The 21,731-nt window shown below is 43.0% G+C and overlaps 1 protein-coding gene across 1 annotated transcript in view; it reads right to left on the bottom strand.

Moving 5' to 3' along the window:
- Positions 1–21,731, bottom strand: part of Osbpl10 (oxysterol binding protein like 10) — a 172,981-nt gene that overhangs the window by 65,142 nt on the left and 86,108 nt on the right. The window contains exon 5 of the mRNA XM_048795377.1: positions 7,347–7,557. Coding sequence (XP_048651334.1) covers positions 7,347–7,557 — 211 coding nt within the window. The remainder of the gene's footprint in view (positions 1–7,346; positions 7,558–21,731) is intronic.

Raw genomic sequence — 21,731 nt, 5'->3', positions numbered from 1 at the left:
GAGGGAGTCAGAAGAAAACAGGCTGAGGTAAAAGGATGGATGCATCAAGGAGTTACGAAAAGGAGATGAAATCAGCATTCCCAGTGAAGATTAACACTAGCATCAGGAAAAATTAGAATCAAAATCTATAATAGAATGTCAAATAAGCAGGGCATTTAGATAAGGAAAGTCTACTCAGGCACAAGTCCAAAGGACACAGACAACAGTCATGCACAGGAAACAATAGAGAAGATAAAGAACAAAGAGACCAGACCAATGAAACAGGGTAAAAAAAAAAAAAAATTAAACAAGCAAAGAAATGCGTCCTGAGGTGCACAGAGCACTGTAGGGCTGTGGAAAGGATCTACCACATTCTGGCAAAAATTAATGGGAAGAAATTCATACCTAGATATAGTTTGGCGATGCTTTGTAAGTTTTTCATTACTAAAACTTGAAAGACATACAAAAGTGGACAGAATGGTATAATGAATCTCCAACTTGGGAAGTTTGGCAACATTTTTGCAGTAAATCAAAAATCAAGAGATAGGCTGTAGCTCAGTGGCAAAGCACTTGCCTAGCATGTATGAGGCACTGGGTTCAATCCTTAGCACCACATAAAAATTAACCAATAAAGGCATTCTGTCCATTTACAACTACAATTTTTTTTTAAATCTAGAGAAATTTTCCATCATATAGGCAGAAAAATTAGAGCTGCCTTAAAGTGGAAAACATTAGGCGAGTCTTGAATTCCACTAAAATGCTAAATGCCAGGAGATAAATAGGACAACACAAATAAACAGATTTGTAATGGGGTAGAGGTTGGGGGTTTGTGGTCATTTCCTGCCCAGTTATCATTACCGTGGTAAAAATGGCCAACTTTTGAGTTCTTGCTAACCACTGAGGATAACTGTACTCAATTGTATAAAATCAGCTACTGCTAATGGCGACCCCATGAGGTAAGTACTACTATACCCTCTTGGCAGATGAAGAAACAGGCATAAGAGCTGGAAAGTGTTGTGAGTCAAAATTCCACACAGGTAATCTGGCCCCATCCTCCTGCACTCCTTATGCTTCTCGATGTCACTGTGAAGACCCACAAGTGATTCTGCCTTCTTGGAGGAAGAACTACTGAAGACACTTACCAACAGACAAAGAAAAGCAGAATGTGGCTCAACAGGGAGAGAGATACAAAAGTACCAGTGGTCAGCAAGGAACCCAGTAAGGGCACAGCATGGGACGGGCCAAGACTAGAGTCAGGCAAATAAGAGACGCTCAGTATCAAAGTATAAAGAGCACCAAGTAATGCAGTAATGAAAGCAAATGGTAATTTTAACACATTTTTTTAAATGGAAAAATAACGGGAGGCGTCAGTCAGATATGGCCTCACTTGCCTATCCCTAACCCCCACTCTGTTGCAGGATTCTGTCTGCTATGAACTGAATTTTATGTCCCCCTAAATTCACAAGCTGGAGTCCTAAATTCCAGCATGACTGGATTGGAGATGGGCCTTTACAGAAGCAATCAAGGTTTTATGGGAGGTTGTGAGGGAAGAACCCAATCCATTAAGATTCATATCCTTAGATGGAGAAAACCAAGCTCGCTCTCCACCCACACAGACCGAGAAAGGCCGTGTGAAGGTAGCAAACCAGGAAGAGAGCCTCTACCAGAAACCAAACTGGATGCAACTTGGATCCCTTATATCCAGAACTGTGAGATGAATTTCTGTTGTTCAAGCCTCCCAGGCTATTGTTTTTGTTATAGTGGTCCAAACTGCTCAGGACACAGTCTTCATTTTAAGATTTTAATATTCTGTTCATCTTGGGTTGTTTTAGCATTAATTTTAGCTTTAAAATGTCTTGCACTAAAGCATTATTTACTTATGGAGATTTTTGGAACCCCTTAAATTCTGCCCTCAAGGAGAACGTCTTGCTCATCCACGTCCCAGCCTTGGACCTGTGAATAATTTTCTGACACAGGCTATATAACTCAGTATCACAGTCAAAATTTTAAAAGAATTAATCATCACACATTATGTAAACAGCATACTAATATTAAAATATTCACAGTAAAGCAGTTGCCTGGCAAGCATGAGGCCCTGGGTTCAATCCTTAGCACTGCCAAACAAAAAAATAATAACAACAATAGCCTATATATTCTAGCACCAAAGATTTAGGAAGTGGATTGGGAAAGTAGAGGAAGTTAAAGTATACCCCGTCTTCATCATGAAGGAGTCAAAATGTAGCATGTCATCCTTGACTTTAATGACTATAAAAATACCAGGTAAAGGTTTGTGAATCTTAATGCAACTACTACGTGTGTGTGTGTGTGTGTGTGTGTGTGTGTGTGTGTGTGTGTACATGCACAGATATAATATTTTCCCCAAAATGCTAAAGTAAAGTAAAAGAAATACAAGCCATATAGCAAAATAAGGGGAAAGAAGATTAAAAAAAAAAAGCAAAGGAAAAACACCAACCAGTCATTAAGGGCAAAGGTTTGACTGCAGAATTCTTTAGAGCTACAAAGCCTTCACCCAGAAGCCTGTGACAAGTGCTGTCTCCTGGAAGGCCCTCCCTCTTCCTGCAGCACAGGGACTGCTAACCTCCTCGGGTTCAGTAAACACAAAAGGAATTTCTAAAATAGAAGGAAACTGACATCTATAAGTGTGAAACCACAAGGCACAGTTGTCATGGAAAACCAGGGCATTAGTACCCAATTGCTTTCTTACGGAGAAGTTGATAACAAAAAACACTCAAGTTTTTGAATTTTGTTTTAAATCCACCCATCTGAGATATTCTACAATACTAGTTTTTCCTCTTCTCCCATTGTCTTGTTTACTGCAGGAATTATCACATTTCTCTCTTGGCTTATAATCATAAAGAAAGGTAGTAGACTGCACGGAGTTATTAATTTTCACAACCAGTTAAAGGTGTTGGGAAAGAAGTGGTCAGAGGGGCCGGGTGCAATGGGGCACACCTGTAATCCCAGCAGCTCAGGAGGCCGAGGCAGGAGAATTGAAAGTTCAAAGCCAGCCTCAGCAAAAGCGAGGTGCTGAGCAACTCAGTGAGACCCTGTCTCTAAATAAAATACAAAATAGGGCTGGGGATGTGGCTCAGTGACCCCAAGTTTAATCACCGGTACCCCTATCCCTGCCACCGAAAAAAAAAAGTGACAAGAGGAAACCTAAAACGCAAAGGCAGGCTCTGGGTGTTAGAAAAGAGATTAAAAATGAAAAAAAAAAAAATAGAGCAAACAGAGAAGGAGCAAATAACCAGAAAAACCAAGGAGCGTGTGTATAATAGTCGCGACCCTCTGCCAAATCTCACCACCCGAGGTTCAATGCAACCGACTTATTAACTGACAATTCCCCACAAAACTTACAAGGGAATAAAAGTTTGGAGGATAAGTTAAGAAAAGCTTATTAATTTCTGCTCTGGGTCTCTCTTCAATTAAATGTTCCTTCATCTATGCCCAGGGGCAAGTGTGCCCTCCACTGTCCTCTACCCACACTCCACTGTTGAACTCCAGTGTTGTCTCCCAAGTGTGCACCCCATCATGCTTGTTAATGCCCAGCTCCCCCTGACACTGCACATTCCTGGTTACAGGTATCTACTCTGAATTTGACTTCTGTTCCCTGGGCTAAAACCTACATGCCAATAACCCTGCAGAAGACATGGTCCTCTGCACTCCCTGTGACTTCAAAGGTGCAGCTCTCTCTCATGCCAGCCCTCCTGGCTCTGCATGTGTGGAGGCACACATCCGGGCTGGAAAAACAGACTCCCTATCCCTGGTCACCTAGGCCTTTCCCCATCATCAAGCTGCTGAGGCAGAGTTAGCAGGAAGGGCTAGAGCACTGCTTAAACCTGGATCAAAAAGCCAAATTACTTCATTAATTTTCATTACAAACTTCTCAGTAAACAGAAGCTTTTCAGACCCAGCAGATTCTAAAGATAACATCAGAGACAGGTCCGGGAGCCAAATGCAGGAGGGAGGCAGATGCATACGAAAGTATTTTCAGGTTTCGATCCAGTTGCTTGGGGTGCCGGAAACTGCTTGAGCATCAGGGAGCCACACTCTAGACAAAGGTTCCCAAGACAACGTATTTCACAGGCGACAATGAAATGCTACAGAAGATGAAATACAAGATGGCCTTTTTTTTTTTTTTTTTTTTGGTACCAGCAATTGAACCCAGGGGTGTTTAACCAGTGAACTGCCTCCCTAGCACAAACACACTCCCTTTTTAAATTTTATTAGAGACAGGGTCCGAGTTGCTTAGGGCCTTGCTAAGTTGCTGAAGCTGGCTTTGAACTCAAGATCCTCCTGCCTCAACCTCATGAGCCACTGGGATTACAGGTGTACACCACTATGCCCAGCTGCAAATTCACTTTTAATCCAGAAAAGAGGCAGAAGAGAAAAAAATAGGGCAGGAGTCAGGAATCAGTTCAAGCAAGAACAACCCGTTTGGATATCTGATGAGCTGCAAGAACTCTGGGCCTTGCTGCCCACTGAACTGAATCCCCCAATACCGCCCCCCAGTTTCACTATAATGAGATTTTGATGCCCATCAACCAGGCTGGCACTTCTAAGACATAAGTATGCTTTTGTCAATGTGTATCAGGCAGCCGCAGCTACCATCAACTTGGAGAACCCCAAGACAGTAAATAAACACACTTTGTGATAACACTCAGGAGGTTACCAAATTCTCTCAATTTGCTTGGCTTCAGAGTCTGGAATTACGTTTTAATTTGGGGCAACTAGGATGACTTGGATACAAGAAAAATTTATTCCACAAATTGTGGAGGGAAAATTATAAGTAAACACACATAGATTGTTTAAAGAATTATATTGTGTTATAAGGCACCAGAACTCTTAAGAGTCAAGCCAAGCATGGTGGTGCATGCCTGTGATCCTAGCAACTTGGGAGGCTGAGGCAGGAGGATTTCAAGTTCAAGGCCAGCTTCAGCAACTTAGCACAGACCTAAGCAACTTAGGGAGACCCTGTCTCAAAAATTAAGAAGGGCTGGGGATATGGCTCAGTGCTTTATGTCAATCTCTAGTACCCCCCCCCCCAAAAAAAAGGGGGGATGAGGGAAGGACTAGAGACAAATTAGTCATTGTTATGCTTCAGAGTCCCTATACTCCAACTTTTTGCCACATTTCTGGATGAAAATGGACCAAAAGAAGGGAAAATGGGCAAATGGTGTGGGGGGGTGGAAGACATGAAGGATGACACTTTATATGACATAATCTCAGGGATACTGCTCACCCTCCCCTTCTCCCACATTGCTACACTCTCAACCTGTCTGAAATTGTATCATCTGTGCCTTGTCCCTTTAAGTCCTTAACACCAGAGACCCATGGAAAATCAGAAGGAAAAAAAAGTTTGCTAGAAACTGGTCCTAAAGAAATATTTTAAGGGATTTATTTCAGGAATAAGAAAATGGTACAAGTTCACATTTATTAATCAAAGATTCTCAGAATGAGCCCATCGGGTTGCAGAGCCTAGAAGTTACAAGACAGGGTCAGAGAGACCATCGACATATCCAGGCTATCCCTGAACCTGTGCCCAAGCCCCAGTGAGAATCACCAAACCTCCATTCAGATCAGAAAGTATCAAGGAGTCTGGCTGAGGCCTCCTCATTCAACTCTTTCAAACTGATAAGGGAGAGGAAAGGGAGGAAACCAGGTTTGAATTCCTTCACTCTGCTCCCAAACTCACACTGATCTACCCCAAGACTGAATCCTACACCAGAGCTTTTTCCTCCTGTTCCTAAAGAACGCCAGGGAAAAACATGGCAAATTTAGTAGGATCTGTTCATTAGGGAATAGAAGTATATTCATGTTATTTCAACAATTTTGATCATTAGGCTGTCTATATAGGGCAGTATCCTTTTTTAAAGGAAATACACGGTAGTATTTGAGAAGGGTTATCACTTTTGCAACCTGGTTTTAAAAAATCCATATGCTTCATATTCAGAGGGAGATGATAAAGAAGCAAATGTCATAAAATGCATCATTTGAAGAATTTGTAGAGGGATGTATGAGAATTTTTCCATACTATTCTTGCAACTTTTTTGAATTCTAGAATTATTTTTTTAAAATAAACATATCAGCCCCAAGAGAACTGTGATGCAAGACACTGTTTCCAGCCCGGATGTGTGCCTCCACACATGCAGAGCCAGGAGGGCTGGCATGAGAGAGAGCTGCACCTTTGAAGTCACAGGGAGTGCAGAGGACCATGTCTTCTGCAGGGTTATTGGCATGTAGGTNGTGTGCAGGCTCTGTCGCTGTGTGGCTGTGAGGGGGGGGGGTCTGCCACAGAGTGAGGAGCCTGTGACTTGTCTTGGCTCTGCCACGCAACTGGGGGGCCCTGGGAAGTCACTTAACTGCCCTGATCCTCAGCATCTCATCCAAAAGACGGACGCAAAAACTTCTTTGTAAAGCTTTCAGAAACCAGGAAGCGAAGGCCCAACACAGGTAGGACCACAACTCATTTAATGGCAGTGGGTGTCGGTCACATAAAGAAATTCAAATTTCTCAGTCTCTGAAAAACCAACTGTGCCTTTTAATCTTCCATGGAATGGAGGACAAAGGGCACTTGAGGAAAGCTTGAGATAGGAAGACCAGCACTCACAGCAACTTTACTATTCATCACCTATGCTAGCTTATCTCCTCATTAATGGACGGACCCTTATGCAAAAGCTCAATAAGGTATCTCTTGTTCTGTTAATAAGACTTGATTATGTGTGTCATGAAGAAGGCTCAAGCTATTTTGACATTTTTAAATTTACTTATCACACACATCTTTATGTCTGCTTATTGATTAATAAGGTCCCCCTCCAAAAGGACTGAGGCATCTCAAGGAAACACCATGGTCTCTAGATAAAGAACTAGAAATGCTTCTGGTCCATACTCCAGAGAGATCCCTAAGGGGACATGGCCAAGGATGTTGCTACAGGGGGGTGAGCAGAGCATAGAGCTGGAGGCTGCGTGTGTCGGTCAGCAACATTGGGTGGTGAACCTGGTGGTCAGACATCATGGAAATAGGGACCAGAGGGTGCACAGGGATGGATCTTAAAGACAGATGCCAAGTGCCAAGCTCACAAGTGGAACAAGACATACAGTATGAGGCCAGAGAGTCTGTGGGGTGGCCCACAGTGCTCATGCAACATGTTAAATTATTCATAGGATGTTATGTTCTAATTTGTTTAAGGAAAAAAATTCCAAACTGGGAGGGAGTGAGAGGGAAGGATGGAGACATATGGGATAAAAGGAGAGCTGGGTGGACAGTGGAGAAAGGGGGACATATGCATGCACACACACAGGCTGGGCAGCCTCATCCCAAACAAGGTAACGCCCCGGGGTCTTACCTGAGGGCCCTGGCTTGTGGCTGGATGGGCCCACCTGGTGCACGCTCTGCTGTAGCAAGTTGAGGCACTCCCCGAGGCAGCTGAGGGTGGCCGCAGAGGTAGCTTTCAGGAGCAGCAAGTCCTGGTCCAAGGCAGTGAGGGGGCCAGAGCCCGGCAGGGACTCAATGGCATGCACCAGGTTCTTCTGCTGCCCTTCCACCTGGTTCATCATCTACAAAATGGAGAGGACAGCGCAGAGTGAGGTGCGGAAATTCTCCTTTCTGCAGGCTGGAGAACCAGCGCCCAGTGAACTGGGGAGACCAAGGCCAGACCGACTCAGAGCGCTGCACATACATTAGTCCTTTGCCAAGATATGCAAGCCTTGGAGAAGTCAGTCCAGGTAAATCTTATCAACGGCACTCTGGCTGAAAGAGAAACTTAGGACATCAGAGATGAAAGGGAGCACAGGGCCAACTGAGCTGGTCATGTTACAGATCTTCAGTAGGAAATCCATAAGAAATACAATAAGAGCCCAAGTCCTGTGCTCATTTTCGACATTCTTTAACAGAGGGTTACGGGAGCATTGGGCACACTGTGGCTTTCCCTCCGGTGTCCCTCCAGCTCCAATTCTTCACTCCTTGACAGTCCTATTTCAGGGTAAAGAAATGGAAGTGAGGGGCTGGGGCTGTATAGGTCAGTGGCAGAGCACTTGCCCAGCATGTGTGAGGCACTGGGTTTGATCAGCAGCAGCACATAAAAATATGCTGTCCATCTACCAAAATAAAAAGAATGCAAGTGAAATCTGGAGCTGGTATTTGTATGAGCACAATCTTAGCAAAATCATTCCACTCTCCAAAATTGCCACACACCATGTGGCTTTCTGCATCACCATGGGAGATGACAGAAAGGAAAACCAGGAATGTTAGACCCGGCCCTACATCACAGCTTACTATGTGACTTGGCTTCAAGTCCTAAGCTTATCGTAAGGCTCAGTCTAATTGAGTCTTTGAATTGGAAAAAAAAAAAAAAAAATCAAGGACAAAGAAATCCAAGGAGAGCTAGAAAGGGACTTTAATGGTTATGGTGTGAAGTTCATGCCCCTCATGTTTTACAACTTATCTCATTAAACAAGATGATGTGCATAAAGTACTCAGCACCGTATCTGGCACGTAATTAGTTGTCCTGAGAAGTGAAGGAGCTGCCCAAGGTCACAGAGCTGGTTGGCCTCCTGTTTTCAGGGCTTCATTCAAGTTTTTCTACAAAAGCCATCCTTAATTTGGAGCATCATCTCCAATTTTGTCATTGTCAACTCCAGGATCCTTGTCACCAACATGATGTCACCAGCTAGAAGCAGCAATAATTCTATAAGGATCACTGAACTTGGACCCAAAACTCCTTCCATGCTTAGCCTCTTGGGTGGAGGAGGGAGCCCTGCTATTTTTTATCATTTGGTGTAGTCACTGACTTTAAAAAAAAAAATAGAAGTTCTTCCCTTGCAAGCCTGTTTATCAACACAGGTGTCATTGCATCAAAATGATTTCTTAAAGGTCAGTGTTAATAAGTATGCTGCACAGACATGGCTTGAAGTGTTCTCATCTTACTGTGCACACCCACTATCTGGTCCTGTGAAATTCATTTATTTATTTATTGCAGATTACACAGGGTATATCTAGCCATTCTGGCTCCTACAATAGCATCTAGAGCATAGGAGGGGCACAACAGTATTCATTTGTCCTTCAGATTTTTTTCGGGGGAAAAAAAAAAATCACCTTCTCAAGAAACCTTCCCAAACCACCTCATTTCAAACTGTACCAGGAGCTTGGGCTCCAAACCTCCTTACTGGTTTTAGTTTTCTCCATAGCATTTATCACTTTCCAACTTAGACTTATTATGTTCACTTCCGCTAGTGTGAAAGAAGGAATCATTATCTGTGCTGTGCACTGAAGCCCAAGTTCAATAAGTATCTATTGAATGAATAAGCCAAGATCTTACTATTCTCTTAAGTATAAGAGAATCCATTCACGGCACCAAGTCCACAGAAACCATTATACTCAAAAAGCATAAGAGTATTAAAGATTTAGTAAAAACAAGACCTTTGTTATCAGTTTAAGCTTGCCAAGAAATATTGCCTGGTTAAGTTTGATTTCAAGAAGATAAAATGTCTGTGTATTCACGGATAGTCAAGTGTATGTATAACTGCTAACAGTTAAGAAAAAGTGGATTTCAAGCTATTTGTAGGAGTCAGCATCTTCTGTAAATACTTACCATAAAACCTTGTCTTAGAAAGATGATGGGTTGAGAAAAAGAACATAATGATGAAACGCATAATAGATTATGGTTTTGACTATTATGAACGATGCCATAATGCTTAAGAGAATAGGTGAGTAAAATCAAGCCATTAACTGTGGAATATATTCATTTTTAATCAAAAAACTAACTATACTCCAATTATATAGTATGAATAAATTCTTGTTATTTCACAAGCAAAAGCTATTATGTAAATTTGAGGTAATAAAAACACAGAATTGGCTCATGGAGTGTTCTCTTCTATTGCAACAGAGGCACACGTCCAGAGATGGATCTGGACCAGCTCGCCCAAAATTCATTCAACAGTATTTACTGAGAGCCTATGGCCTGTGCCACAGCAGAATGGCCTTTTAGAAAAGGCATGTGGATATAGCAATGGGGTAGTTTTAGCAGTTACAATGACAGGGGTCGGGGTGGCGGGGAAATGCTGGCCCCAAGTGGGTGGGGGCCAGGAGTGCTCATAAGTCGGCTCAGATATACAACAGTGCTTGCTGCCAGCATAGGATGGCTGCACACACCTCTGTAATCTCAGCCACTTGGGAGGCTGAGGCAGGAGGATCACAAGTTCAAGGTCAGCCTGGGCAACTTTCTGAGAGCCCGTCTCAAAAATTAAAAATAAGGAGTAGGGATGTAGCTCAGTGGCAGAGTGCCACACAGTTTAATGCCCAATATGGGGTGGGAGGAAGCATTTTGGTGCCTGAAATGCCAGCAGTGCCCACTTGAGTAACTCTCTGCGAGAGACCAATAACCAAGCACCTTATGGTTTACAACATCTTTCTTGGTAAACTGAGCTGAGCATATTGATTGGCATGCTGTGGTACACATCTCCTCAAAATGATTTTTCTCCGCTTCTCCTGTGAGATGTGAAACAGAACTCTGTTTTTTCTTTGGGGTGGGGGAGGCAAGGTAGAGAGTGCTGGGTACCCTTCCGCTGAGTTATATCCCAGTTTATTTTGGAGGGGGCACTGAGATTTGAACCCAGAGGCACTCAACCACTGAGCCACATGTCCAGCCCTTTATTTTTGGAAATGGCATCATTAAATTGCTGAGGCTGGCCTTAAACTTGGAATCCTCCTGCCTCAGCCTCCTAAGCTGCTAAGATTACAGGCATACATCGTACCCAGCTATCCCAGTCCTTTCTAAGATAGGGTGACCTCAAACTTCTGATCCTCCTGCTTTAGCCTCCCAAGTAGCTGGGATTATCAGTGTGTGCCACCACACCCAGCCACAACTCTAGTTTTTAATGACAATCAATGCCCATCTTCACTTTATATATTATTATATATATATTAACCTTATCAGACTCCAAAAGAAATTTAACGAACCCTTAAAGAAATGTAGGCTTCCTGGTCTACATGTATGCCACATTTATTCTTGCTCACATTTGCTCAGACTGGGAGGTACTGATGAAGAGGATTCATTAGACTTTGGAAGAACAAGTTTTAATTATTTCTAGATCTAATTTTAATTAAGCTGAATGTGGTACTCAAAGGCTGTATGCACCCAAAATACCCAGAGCAAATTCCAAGAGGCTCCTTTCCCACTTTCAAGGTACCTACAGGCTTAGCAACAAAGAGCTAAGCACAGCCCTTCACTGCTAAGCACAGTGAACTACAGCCCTCAACAAAAATGTTGAATTTCCTGCTTCACTCAGGTAAGTTCCAAATCAGAGCCTCACATACTTCCTCCAAGGCACATCAGCATTTTTCAGCCACAGTGTTGAACAGAGCAAGCAGAGACTTCATTTTCTTTCTGGCATTTGGCTTCCACAGTCAAGGGTGCCAACATCTTGTAACGTAACCCAGGCACACAAATGAGGCCCCCAATTCAATGTCAAAGATACAGCCTCAGTGTTGACACTCAGAGGTGTGAGAAACTAAATGTAGGTCAAGTTGAACTTCATAGATAAGGAAACTTTCAAAATGAGCAAACCTCACAGGGAGTGGGGAGAAGACGTTCTGGCCCGTTTCCCACAGCACAGACAACAGCACGTGCATTACAAAATAAGACCACAGGAGTGAACAAGTGGAGATTAAAGATGCCGAAATCAAGATGCAATGGCCAGCACTCCAAGACAGCCGGCTCAACAAGTTTAAACCTTCTCATAGAACCAAAGGAGATAGCAAAGGGGAAAGGGCCTCCTTTGTTCTGACTTGCCCAAGGGGCAAATCTTGGTGCAGGTTTTAGAGGGATCTGAGAAGTCCAGTTATGACAGGCTGGATGTCACCAAATACAGGCTGGGTTGCTCATCCATATGTCTAGAAGATCAGGAATAAGGAACCTCATGGGCATAGATTCCTAATCCTGTATTTAGGAGCCTCTGTGAGCTTCCTGGTTCCTGCAGTAACTCCTTGCCATCCATGTTGTTTGGAAGTAGAACAATGCATGAAAGTCCGAGGTGGCTTTGGTTGGGCACTTCTCCTTAGTCTGGTGGAATTTCTGAATCCCAGCCAAGTCTCCCCTCCGGGCCATGGGGGAAGGTCTGTGGATAATCTACCTGACCAAAGTACTTAGCTTAAAAGCTTTTTTTTTTTTAAAGCCATGTTTTAAGAACTAAAACCACATGTACTCACCCCAATGTAGCTTACTGTTTTTAGTAAAGACTTTCCTATTTCACTAACATCATAAGCATTATTTTACTCTTCCAGGAGACTGCCCCAGAAATGTTTTGATGATTACATTAACTTCTTGAGCATTCATCAACTCTTTTTAGGGAACAGAAGTTTGTACATTAAAACTCTTTGATTTGCCTCAAAATCCTTGCCTAGTTTCCACCAGTTCCAAATTGCTATATCTAGGTCACTACTTAATCCTAATGAAGTCCCCAATTGGAAACGAAACTTCCAATTCTCCATATTCTGACCTTGCCTTCCTCCCTCAGAGACATTGCAACACCCTGCAGAGATAGTGCTCTTTGAAAGATAAAATCAACTCTGTCTTATCAACTAACTGTACTGTCAGCATTCCACCCTGCAAGGGCCAGAGTTCTCCAAACCTCTGTGCCAGGCTTCTAAACCTGACATTCAAGCCTTCCCAACACTTCCCAGACTGTGCCTCTTGTTCTATCTCCTGGAACAACATGTATCTGGAATGACTAGCTACCAAGAGCAGCTTATGGACAGAGTCCTGCATACCCTGGAAAAACTACTTCCCATATCCCCAAACACAACCCTGTATAGATCAGCCCCAAACATCTTGTAACTCACCAGTATTTCTCAAGCCTGCTGAAGTGAGTGGAGAAAGAAAAACCCCATCTAGGGCACAGATCTTCAAAACCCACTTTTCTGAGCAGGGTTAAGAGCATGACAGTTGCAATAAGGGACAAGATGATCAGGAGAAAAGGGGTCCAACTCCAAAGCAGGAAAGATTCTAGCTAAACAGATGAGGCTATGCCCAAAGAATTATCAAAGATAAGGAAGAGGAGACAACCGATAAGGAATATACCACTCTATGCTATGAATTAAAGGAAACAAAAAGGATAAATAAGGGGGAAAAAGGGTTTTAGGTCTTCAATGAGCTTTCTTCAGGGTTCAGCAAACTTCTGTAAAGGGCCCAAGAATAAATATTTCAGTCTTTGCAAGCCCTGTGGTCTCTGTGATGACTTCTCAGCTTGGTAAGAGTAGTCTGAAAGCAGCCAGATAGTGCATACAGGCATAGCTGTGCTCCAATTCAACTAACACGTGCTTTGTTCCAGTTTTAATGTCAGATAATTATTTCCCCTCATTCAAACCGATTTTCCTGATTCTTGAGATGGTGATTTTCAATTGTGTCCCAGGCATTTTGGTTATCAGATTAGGAGACTTGGGGTCCTATCTGAATTTCCCTAAGCTGGCACTCACATATTTAGAGTTAGCACAGGTCCTGGCCTGTGTTTATAGGTTGTGGTTTCAATGACAAGTGAATTTCAGAGCTGTTGTGGTGCTCTTCTGGTCTGCTTGGTTATTTCCTACCTCGGCAGCCTCCACTGGTCCCAGCTGACATTGCCTGAGGGACAGAGGACACTTCCCTAATTTGATGCCTGCAGTCTCAGTGTGGAAAGGGTCTCTAGCCTTCAGGGACAGGTGCTGGCTTTGGCAGGATCACCTGGCAGGTGGCTCCAGCTGCATCTTGCCCCCCCTATGAGTAGGGAGGGCTGTCTCCAGTCTGAAGTCATTTTTTAAGCCTCAGGACTTTCCTTTCAAAGGTGTCTATGTGCACACATCCTCATTTCACTTCCAAGTTGAAGGCTGCTTCATAAGCTATCAAACTGGCAAGCTGCATTAATCTATTTGCTAACAGAATCTATTCTTCCTTTCAGAAACTTGTCAGGAGAGCAGCATTCATCATTTCCAGGTGTTGCACTATCTTCTAGATTCACACCCCATTGGCTGTGGACTTCACGGGGTCATTCCTGAGGCTGACCATTACTAAATGACTTGAGCCACGACCCCAGATTTCTCTGTCCACCTCATGCCTGGGAGGCAGGGCAGGCTAGTGGCATTTTTAAAGTTCAATATTTTGACAGCTGGCCTTTATCATGAGATGAGGGGGACAGAAATTAAATAGTGGTGGAAATCCTAGTCCAGAGACACAAGACTTCTGAAGTTTGTTCTGGTCTCTATAGTTTATAATGAGTATGCTGAACATTACCGAGAAGTTTCAGTGCTGTTTATAAATGAACCCACGCTGTTGAGGGTGTTCTGAATTGTATATGTACACACATAAAAGTACTTTCTGAAAAGTGATGATCTGTCCGTTTCTTAAAAATGTACCCATCATTTCTCACCTTCAGTTTTTTTTAAACTACATCCTCACTATCCTCAACAATGCCACACTGCAGATAAGAATTTATTAAGATAAATTTTGCATTTTATTAAGTCACAAATGAAATGTTCAAGTTTTTGAACATTCACAACCAAACTAACCCTACAGGTCTGTCAAGTCCAGTTCTTTCCTTTTGCAGATACCAAACCACAGTTTAGGGAGACCAGGTGACCTTGCCAAGGTCACAGAGCTTCTTTTTTGTGGCAAGGTAGGGCTGGTCCTCAGTCCTTCTGTGCCATGCTGTGCCTTAAATACTATGACTCACGATCCTATGTTCTTCCTCTTTTTTCATATATTCTAGAAGCACAACATTACTTCCTGCCTCAGAAAACAATTACGGCAAAATTTTGTCCTTTCCACTGTCCCTCATTCCCTCAAGTCACCTTCTCTCACCATCTGGAAATCAGCTGTTTGTTTTCTGATAACAAAACTGGCTCATTCCATCAACAAAGTTACAAAGACAGAAGTAAAAATTACCTGTAATCCCACCTCCCAGAGACAAGCACTGACATTTGGTGTTATTCTGGCTCTAATAATGCACAGGTATGTAATACTGTTTTTGAAAGATTATCCCTTATAAGTAACTTGTATTGCTTTAAATGATGACTAGTTTTTACTTTAAAATAGTCCACTGAGGGCAGGGAGGGAGGAAGGATAAGTGATCCGCCTTAGGGGGAGCTATAGCTATTGATGGGAACATGGAGATTCAATATTTTCGAATGTTTTTATGTTTGAGATTCTCTATAATAATATTTTTTAATTTTTAAATTCATTTTGCAAGGGCATGGTAGCCCATGCCTATAAACCCTCAGGAGGCTGAGGCAGGAGGATCACAAGTTTGACAGCCTCTGCAACTTAGTGAGCTCCTGTCTCAAAAAAAAAAATGGGGGTGTAGGAGGGTTGAGGACATAGCTCAGTGGTAAAGTGCCCTTGGATTAAATCCCCAGTACTTTAATAAATATTCTTTAAGAGAGATCTTGCTATGATGTTGCCCAGGTTGGCTCTGAGCTTGCAATCCTCCTGCTTCAGCCTCCCTAGCAGCTGGGATTATAGGCACAAGCTGCTGCATTTTTTTTTTAAAGTGGAAAAACAGAGAGAGAGAGAGAGAGAGAGAGAGAGAGAGAGAGAGAGAGAGAGTGAGAGAGAGAGAGAGAGAGAGAGAGAGAGAGAGAGAGCTATTGACTGAATTGTAGCCTCCTCCCATTCCTTCCCCAGATTCACAAGTTGAAGCCCTCTTGATGATATCTCCCGAATATAAACTTATTTGGGGGGAGGGGTCACGATGGAGGTAATCAAGCTAATTAAAGCAGGTCCCATTCCAATGTGACTGGTATCCTTATAAGAAGGAAATTTGGACCAGGCAGCATAGAAGAAAGAGGAGGGGAAGATGCAGGGAGAAGAGGGCCATCTATGAGCCAAGGAAAGGGCTGGAGCAGCTCCTTCACTCATAATCGTGAAGGGTGACCAATCTTGCCAATGACTCAATTGTACACTTCACTTCTCCAAATCCGGGAGACAGTAAGGTTCTGTGGTCCTTTCCTAATGCAGCACTAGCAAACCACACACACGTACTGGATGCCTTTCCACAGCACCATTAGAGATTTTTTTTTTAAGATTTCTTTTTTAGTTGTAGATTTTTAAAAAAAGTGGACATAATACTTTTATTTTATGTGGTGCTGAGGATTGAACCCAGTGCCTCACCCATGGTAGGCCTAAGCCACAACCCCAGCCCCCTAGATATACAACGTAGCCATTAAAATGAGATAAGAGATTAAGGAAAAATAATTTTTCTTCCAGTAGGAAGATGAAACCTAGGGCCTTGCACATTCTAGGCAAGCATTCTGCCGCTGAGCTACACCCCTAAGCTCAAACCCTGGTTTTAGAACAAAAGTTCTTCAATGCAACTTCTATTACTTATTCTCATGTACTTCTTGCTAGAAGAAAAACTGAGGCAGAGCATGTAGTGTTTTCAGAATTGTGTAATGGAAGATGGTGTAGGAGACTACACATGCCATCCCAAATGCCACTGTAGGAGATTAGACTATGCCACTGAGAAAATAGACCTGTTGGGTATAAGGATTATGGTGAGCTGATTATTTTAGAAACTATAGACTAGAAGCAGCTCTCCAAGTTGAAGTTGCCTTTTGGTAAGGCAAAGTTAGAGCTATGAAGGAACTCTCCTTTTGTCAAGATGTCTCCCTCTCTGTACCTGGAAGAGGTCAGCAAAGTCACTGTGGACTAAGGACAGGACCAAGTCAAGTCTGCAGGACAAGCCTTACTCTCATTTGCTGAGCTCTTTGTGCACCTGCCAACCTCCCATACCTGTCCCTGTTTCCGAAGAGGGTGGCATTGAAGCCTGAGGTCTAAGCCACCCCAAGAACTATTCATTTCTCCAAGTATCTACCGCCTACGATACAAAGCATACACGCATGGCCTTGAATTTTTGCTTTAATCTGTCTTGTTACAGGGGTCCCAACTAAGAACCACAAACTCCTCTACAACATCTACACAAAAGTTTAGAAGTTGATTCCATGCATAAATAATGAATGCTAACATGTTGGTAACAAAGGGTGCCAGATACAAACGAAATAATCTCTTATGCTGCTGTCAAAGGAAAAGCCACAGCCTCACAGGAGTTTTCTGAGTAGGAGGGATGATCACATGACTCTGCATTCACTACTCATTTTTCTACACTCTCTGCCTCCCCCAGATATAAATCCAAACATGATCCTGAATGTGGATCAAGAACACTTTCTGGACACAGGTTGGCCTCCCTCACAAAATACCCTGAACCAAGGCTTCCGTAAACACTGTTCTCTGAAACAGGCTATTCCCTGCTTATTTTAATTTAAAAAAAAAATTTAAACTACAAAAGTAATACTAAAGAAAATAAAATACACATAACATACCCAAAATAAGAAATATTAACATCTTGGTATATGAACTTGTTATGAATCTATATTCATATGTAGTTATATAACTTGTACTTTTAATGAAAATTGTTACCCACCATAATGGTGCATATAACATTTAATTTTACATGTCAGTAAATTTCTATAGTACTATTTGAAATAATGCAGATCATTCCATCACATAAGTATGCCATAAATTTTTGGTCAATTCTGTACCACTGGACATTACAATGATGTCTTAACTCTCCTTGACAAATAACCATTCAACCAATTTCTCTGTAGCTAAATCTTAGCATAAGTTTTCAATGATTTTCTTAAAAAAGAGGATTTGCTGGGTTTAAAGGTATTTAACATGTTTTAAGGCTTTTTATTACCGCCAGCTCATCACTAGGGGAAAAAAAAAAAGTTGCAGTAATTTGTACTTCCTCATTAATGTGTGAACTGTCCTTATTCTCCAACATCACATTTTTCCTAAAAAAAAATTTCACAGGGAGAAAAACCTCAAAACCAGTTTTTCACTGTTCACATGCCTCCTTTAAATGGGGTTTTAAAAAAAAGCCAGGAAGCTTCCATATCTAGTAAATAAAATTTAAGCAAGTAAGACTAAGTGCTTTCCTTCATGAGGATGGAGGATCAAGTGTAGAAACTGGGGTGGGCCCTATTGTGGAGGGTAAGATGGCACCCAGCGATGGAAGGGAAGCCCCGAGGAAAGGTGGGTGGGTGATGACAGGGAGAACAGAGATCCAGGAGCTCTCAAAGAACAAAAGCACTCTCCTAAAAGTTTCCAGGAACAAGAAGGGGAAATACTTCCTGCCATCCCTATAAACATAAGGAAACCCAACACTACCTGAATCTTGCTAGTTATGATGTCCCTAGAACTCAATGGGTCAAGGAGGAACATTCCCCACCTAAAGCTCTGGATCTGATGTGAACCCAACATTTAGCCTAAGGGCAAACGCAGACAGCAGCCCTACTCCTCCTCCCCTCTCCTTCTTCTCACCTCCACTATAAAAGTCATACCAGTACCATCCATGTCCATGAACCGCAAGGCCATTTCACAGCCAGGGAAAGCGAGGAACTTTCTGGTTTACAAAAGCACTTTCACATCCACAATCTCTCATTCTCCCAACTCTGCCCTCGACACAAGGCAGGGCTAGTTACTTGTCATTCCCATTTTATACAATCCTAGGGCTAGAAGGGTCAACCATTTGTCTAAACCATAATCTGTGGAAGTGGGGACAGTGCCAAGGATGCAAACCTCTCTGGCCCCTAACCTCATTCCCTGAAGACACACAAGACAAGCTGCTCCAAGCTGCTCCCATGGATCTGGGTACAGATGTTCACATGCACACTGTACATGGCTCACCTTGAGGGATCTTCTAAGTGGAGGATGCAGATGCTCAGCTGGTGGTTGCATCACCAGACAGTTCATCCTAAGGATGAGGATACCCTGAGACAAGCTCTCCATGGTAAGAGTCACAGAAAGCAAAAGCAAGCAAGAAGGGGATCACACTGGGTAAGGGACTGTTCTGTAAATGAGGCAGGACTGTCACTCAAGCGTTTAAAAGCTTCTCTCAGTTCTCTAACTCAGAAACCATTAAGCATGCACCATGTAAAAGCCAAAATAGAAACCAAAAGGCTGCTTTCCTAACCAGCTTTCGGTGTTTTCCGATTAACCTACCACCCCTCTTCATGCAATGCTGGTACTCTATCAAGCTATTTTCTCTTATAGGTACAGATGGTACAAACCAAACACCGCCCCATATGAAACTGGGGCATCTCCTGGAGGATGCCTCACCTCCATTCACTCATGTCCGCCCCCCCCCCCACACACACACACGCTCAGCCTATCTCAAAGGAGCACCAAGTTTCTAGATATTTAACCTACTGCAGGGAAATTCTTTTGGTTTGCAAGGAGAATAGGTTGTCTGAAAATTCCTCAAGAAAAACAAATGCCAACAGACATCTGTATTGTCAGTCCAGCTTGGCCACTTATATAACCAGCCTGAACTCTAGCCCATAAATCCTTAAAACTTTAAATACTCATTTTATCAGACGTCCAAAGTTACAGACCACATTGTTCTCTCTTCCTGTTAAAATGAGTTTTACTACTGTCAATTGCTTTCAAGAAGAAACACATCTCCAAAGGGTGCTTGAAAGAGGAAAGAAAAAAAAAATGGACAAGAATTTCACCCCTCGAGGCAAATCCTGTGCAGCCTTTGAGCCTTAGCAAATGAAACTCTGGAGACACAAATGCATTTATCAGGAATCTGCTTCATTAAGCTGAAAGGGGAAGTTATGTTAAGGGAAAAGCCACCAGTAATTAATATTTATTGTATCCCCACTGGGCAAATGACAATGTAGTTACCATTTTACAGAAGACAGAACACAATTCTGGCACACGAACTGCTTACAACATAAACCTCACAATGCTCAAATATGAGACAAAATAATGTCTTTCAACACACATGCTCTGTGAAGAGGCCAAACACCCCTCACAGATGGCTATATGTGGAGCTGTTTTCTGGTGACGTCCTCGTTCCTTTCCCCCACTTCTCCACGTGCACACACTTTTAAAGAAAGGGGTACGGTTCATGACCACTGCTTGTGTAAACGTGTGCGCGCGCACACACACACACACACACACACACACAAGGATCAGCTCCATCATGTCTGTCCCACCCATCAGCCCAGTCTGCTGATTCAATCCATCCATCCACTGCCATGCCGTGAACTCTGTGGGTAGGGCCCATGGGATACCATTCATCAAAGGACACTGCTCATGGGAGAGGGCTGGACATGCTTGTTGAGTGGATAGAGGAGAGGGAAGAGAGACAAGGGGGAGAAGGGAGGACGAGTGAAAGGAAGGGGAATGAAGAGAGGGAGGAGGACACAAGGATGGAGGGAGAGAAAAGAGGAAGGAGGGAGAGAAAAGGGGAAGGAGGGAGAGAGCCCAGGGTTTCTGGAAGTTTCTGCAAGCTGGCAAACCCAAGCGCTCCTTTCCATTGATTAACATTGTTACTACTTCCACTCATGGAGGAAATTTTCCCCTTTAGCCTGGCACCCTGAACTTCAGCCTTGCCCTTTAGTGCCCCCCTATACTAGTCTTGCAGAATGCATGAAACATGTTAATTGATCATTGGACAGCTCTAGGCATATTCCCCTCAAGATTCTTAAAGCTTAACTAAATCTTATGATCTTGGGATAAACAAGGCTCTGCCTGAATGATCCAGTGTCTTCCATGTAATGCTTTCTCCTAATTTTTCCCCCCAGTGCTGGGAATTGAACCCAGGGCCTATCACATGTGAGGCAAATGCTCTACCACTGATCTACATCTCCAGCCCTATTTTGAGACAGGGTCTCATTCAGCTGCCAAAGGTGGCCTCAAACCTGCTATCCTCCTGCCTCCTGAGTGGCTGGGGTTACAGGAGTGTACCACCAAGCCCAGCTCCTAGTTATTTTACTCTTCCTTCAGAGCCCAATGGGTTGCATTCACAGCTAGCCTTCCACCATCCCCACCCACAAAAGGCCACGATTCCTCATCACTCAGAGTGCACCATGGCTGTGGCTAAATACATTATTAATTAATCTTTCTCTTCCTTATTGGGCTCTGAGCTCCATAAAGACAAGGACAACACCTAGGACAAGGCACAGCACACTGCAGACAAAAACTACTAGGGGAGTTAAAAGAATAAGTGAACATATGAAGGAGAGCACTTCGCATCTTGAGGCCTGGGACCTGACTATTCTCCATTCCAAGGATTCGGGAAGACAGTAGGGTTTGTGGAACCAACAGATGGGTCTATTAAAAAAAAAAAAGTATCAATCTAAATGAGCATCAATGTGACTTTAAAGTTGACCATGAAGATGGTATACAATATCAATACTGGGGAAAAAGAAAGAATGGGTTGTTTTTGGTTTTTTTTTTTCTTCCTGGGTCTTAAGACTGGGAACTCAGCCAAGGGACAAGATTTCAATTTTTTCTGTGTATCTCCCAAGAGCTGGTTTATCGTGGCCACAGTTTAGTAGCAGAGTAGAAACCACCCAAGCTAGTTCCAGGAGAAGGTTTATTATATGGATATAGGAACAAGACATCAAGAATCTTCTAGAAAGAACTCCTCCTTCCTCCCTTTCCTTTCCTTCTCTATCATCTCTGCCCTCTTCCCTCAGTTTTCACACACACACCCTTTTCCCTCTTATTCAACTAAGTTTCCTTTACTTATTCAAATTTCAGCAGAGCCATTGGAGCCAAGTCCACCAGTCTCTGTTCTCCCTCAGATTTGAGGGAAAGTGGATGTGATTTGACAGCCTTAGGTCAGATGCACACCCTGGTCCAGTAAGTTGACACTGATGTGGAGAATAGAGGTCTTGGGACACGATAGTC

This window comes from Marmota marmota, unplaced genomic scaffold, assembly GCF_001458135.2.
Source record: "Marmota marmota marmota unplaced genomic scaffold, marMar, whole genome shotgun sequence".
NCBI lineage: Eukaryota > Metazoa > Chordata > Mammalia > Rodentia > Sciuridae > Marmota > Marmota marmota.
The sequence above is the reverse complement of the archived record's forward strand: the minus strand, read 5'-3'. Positions and strand labels throughout refer to the sequence as shown.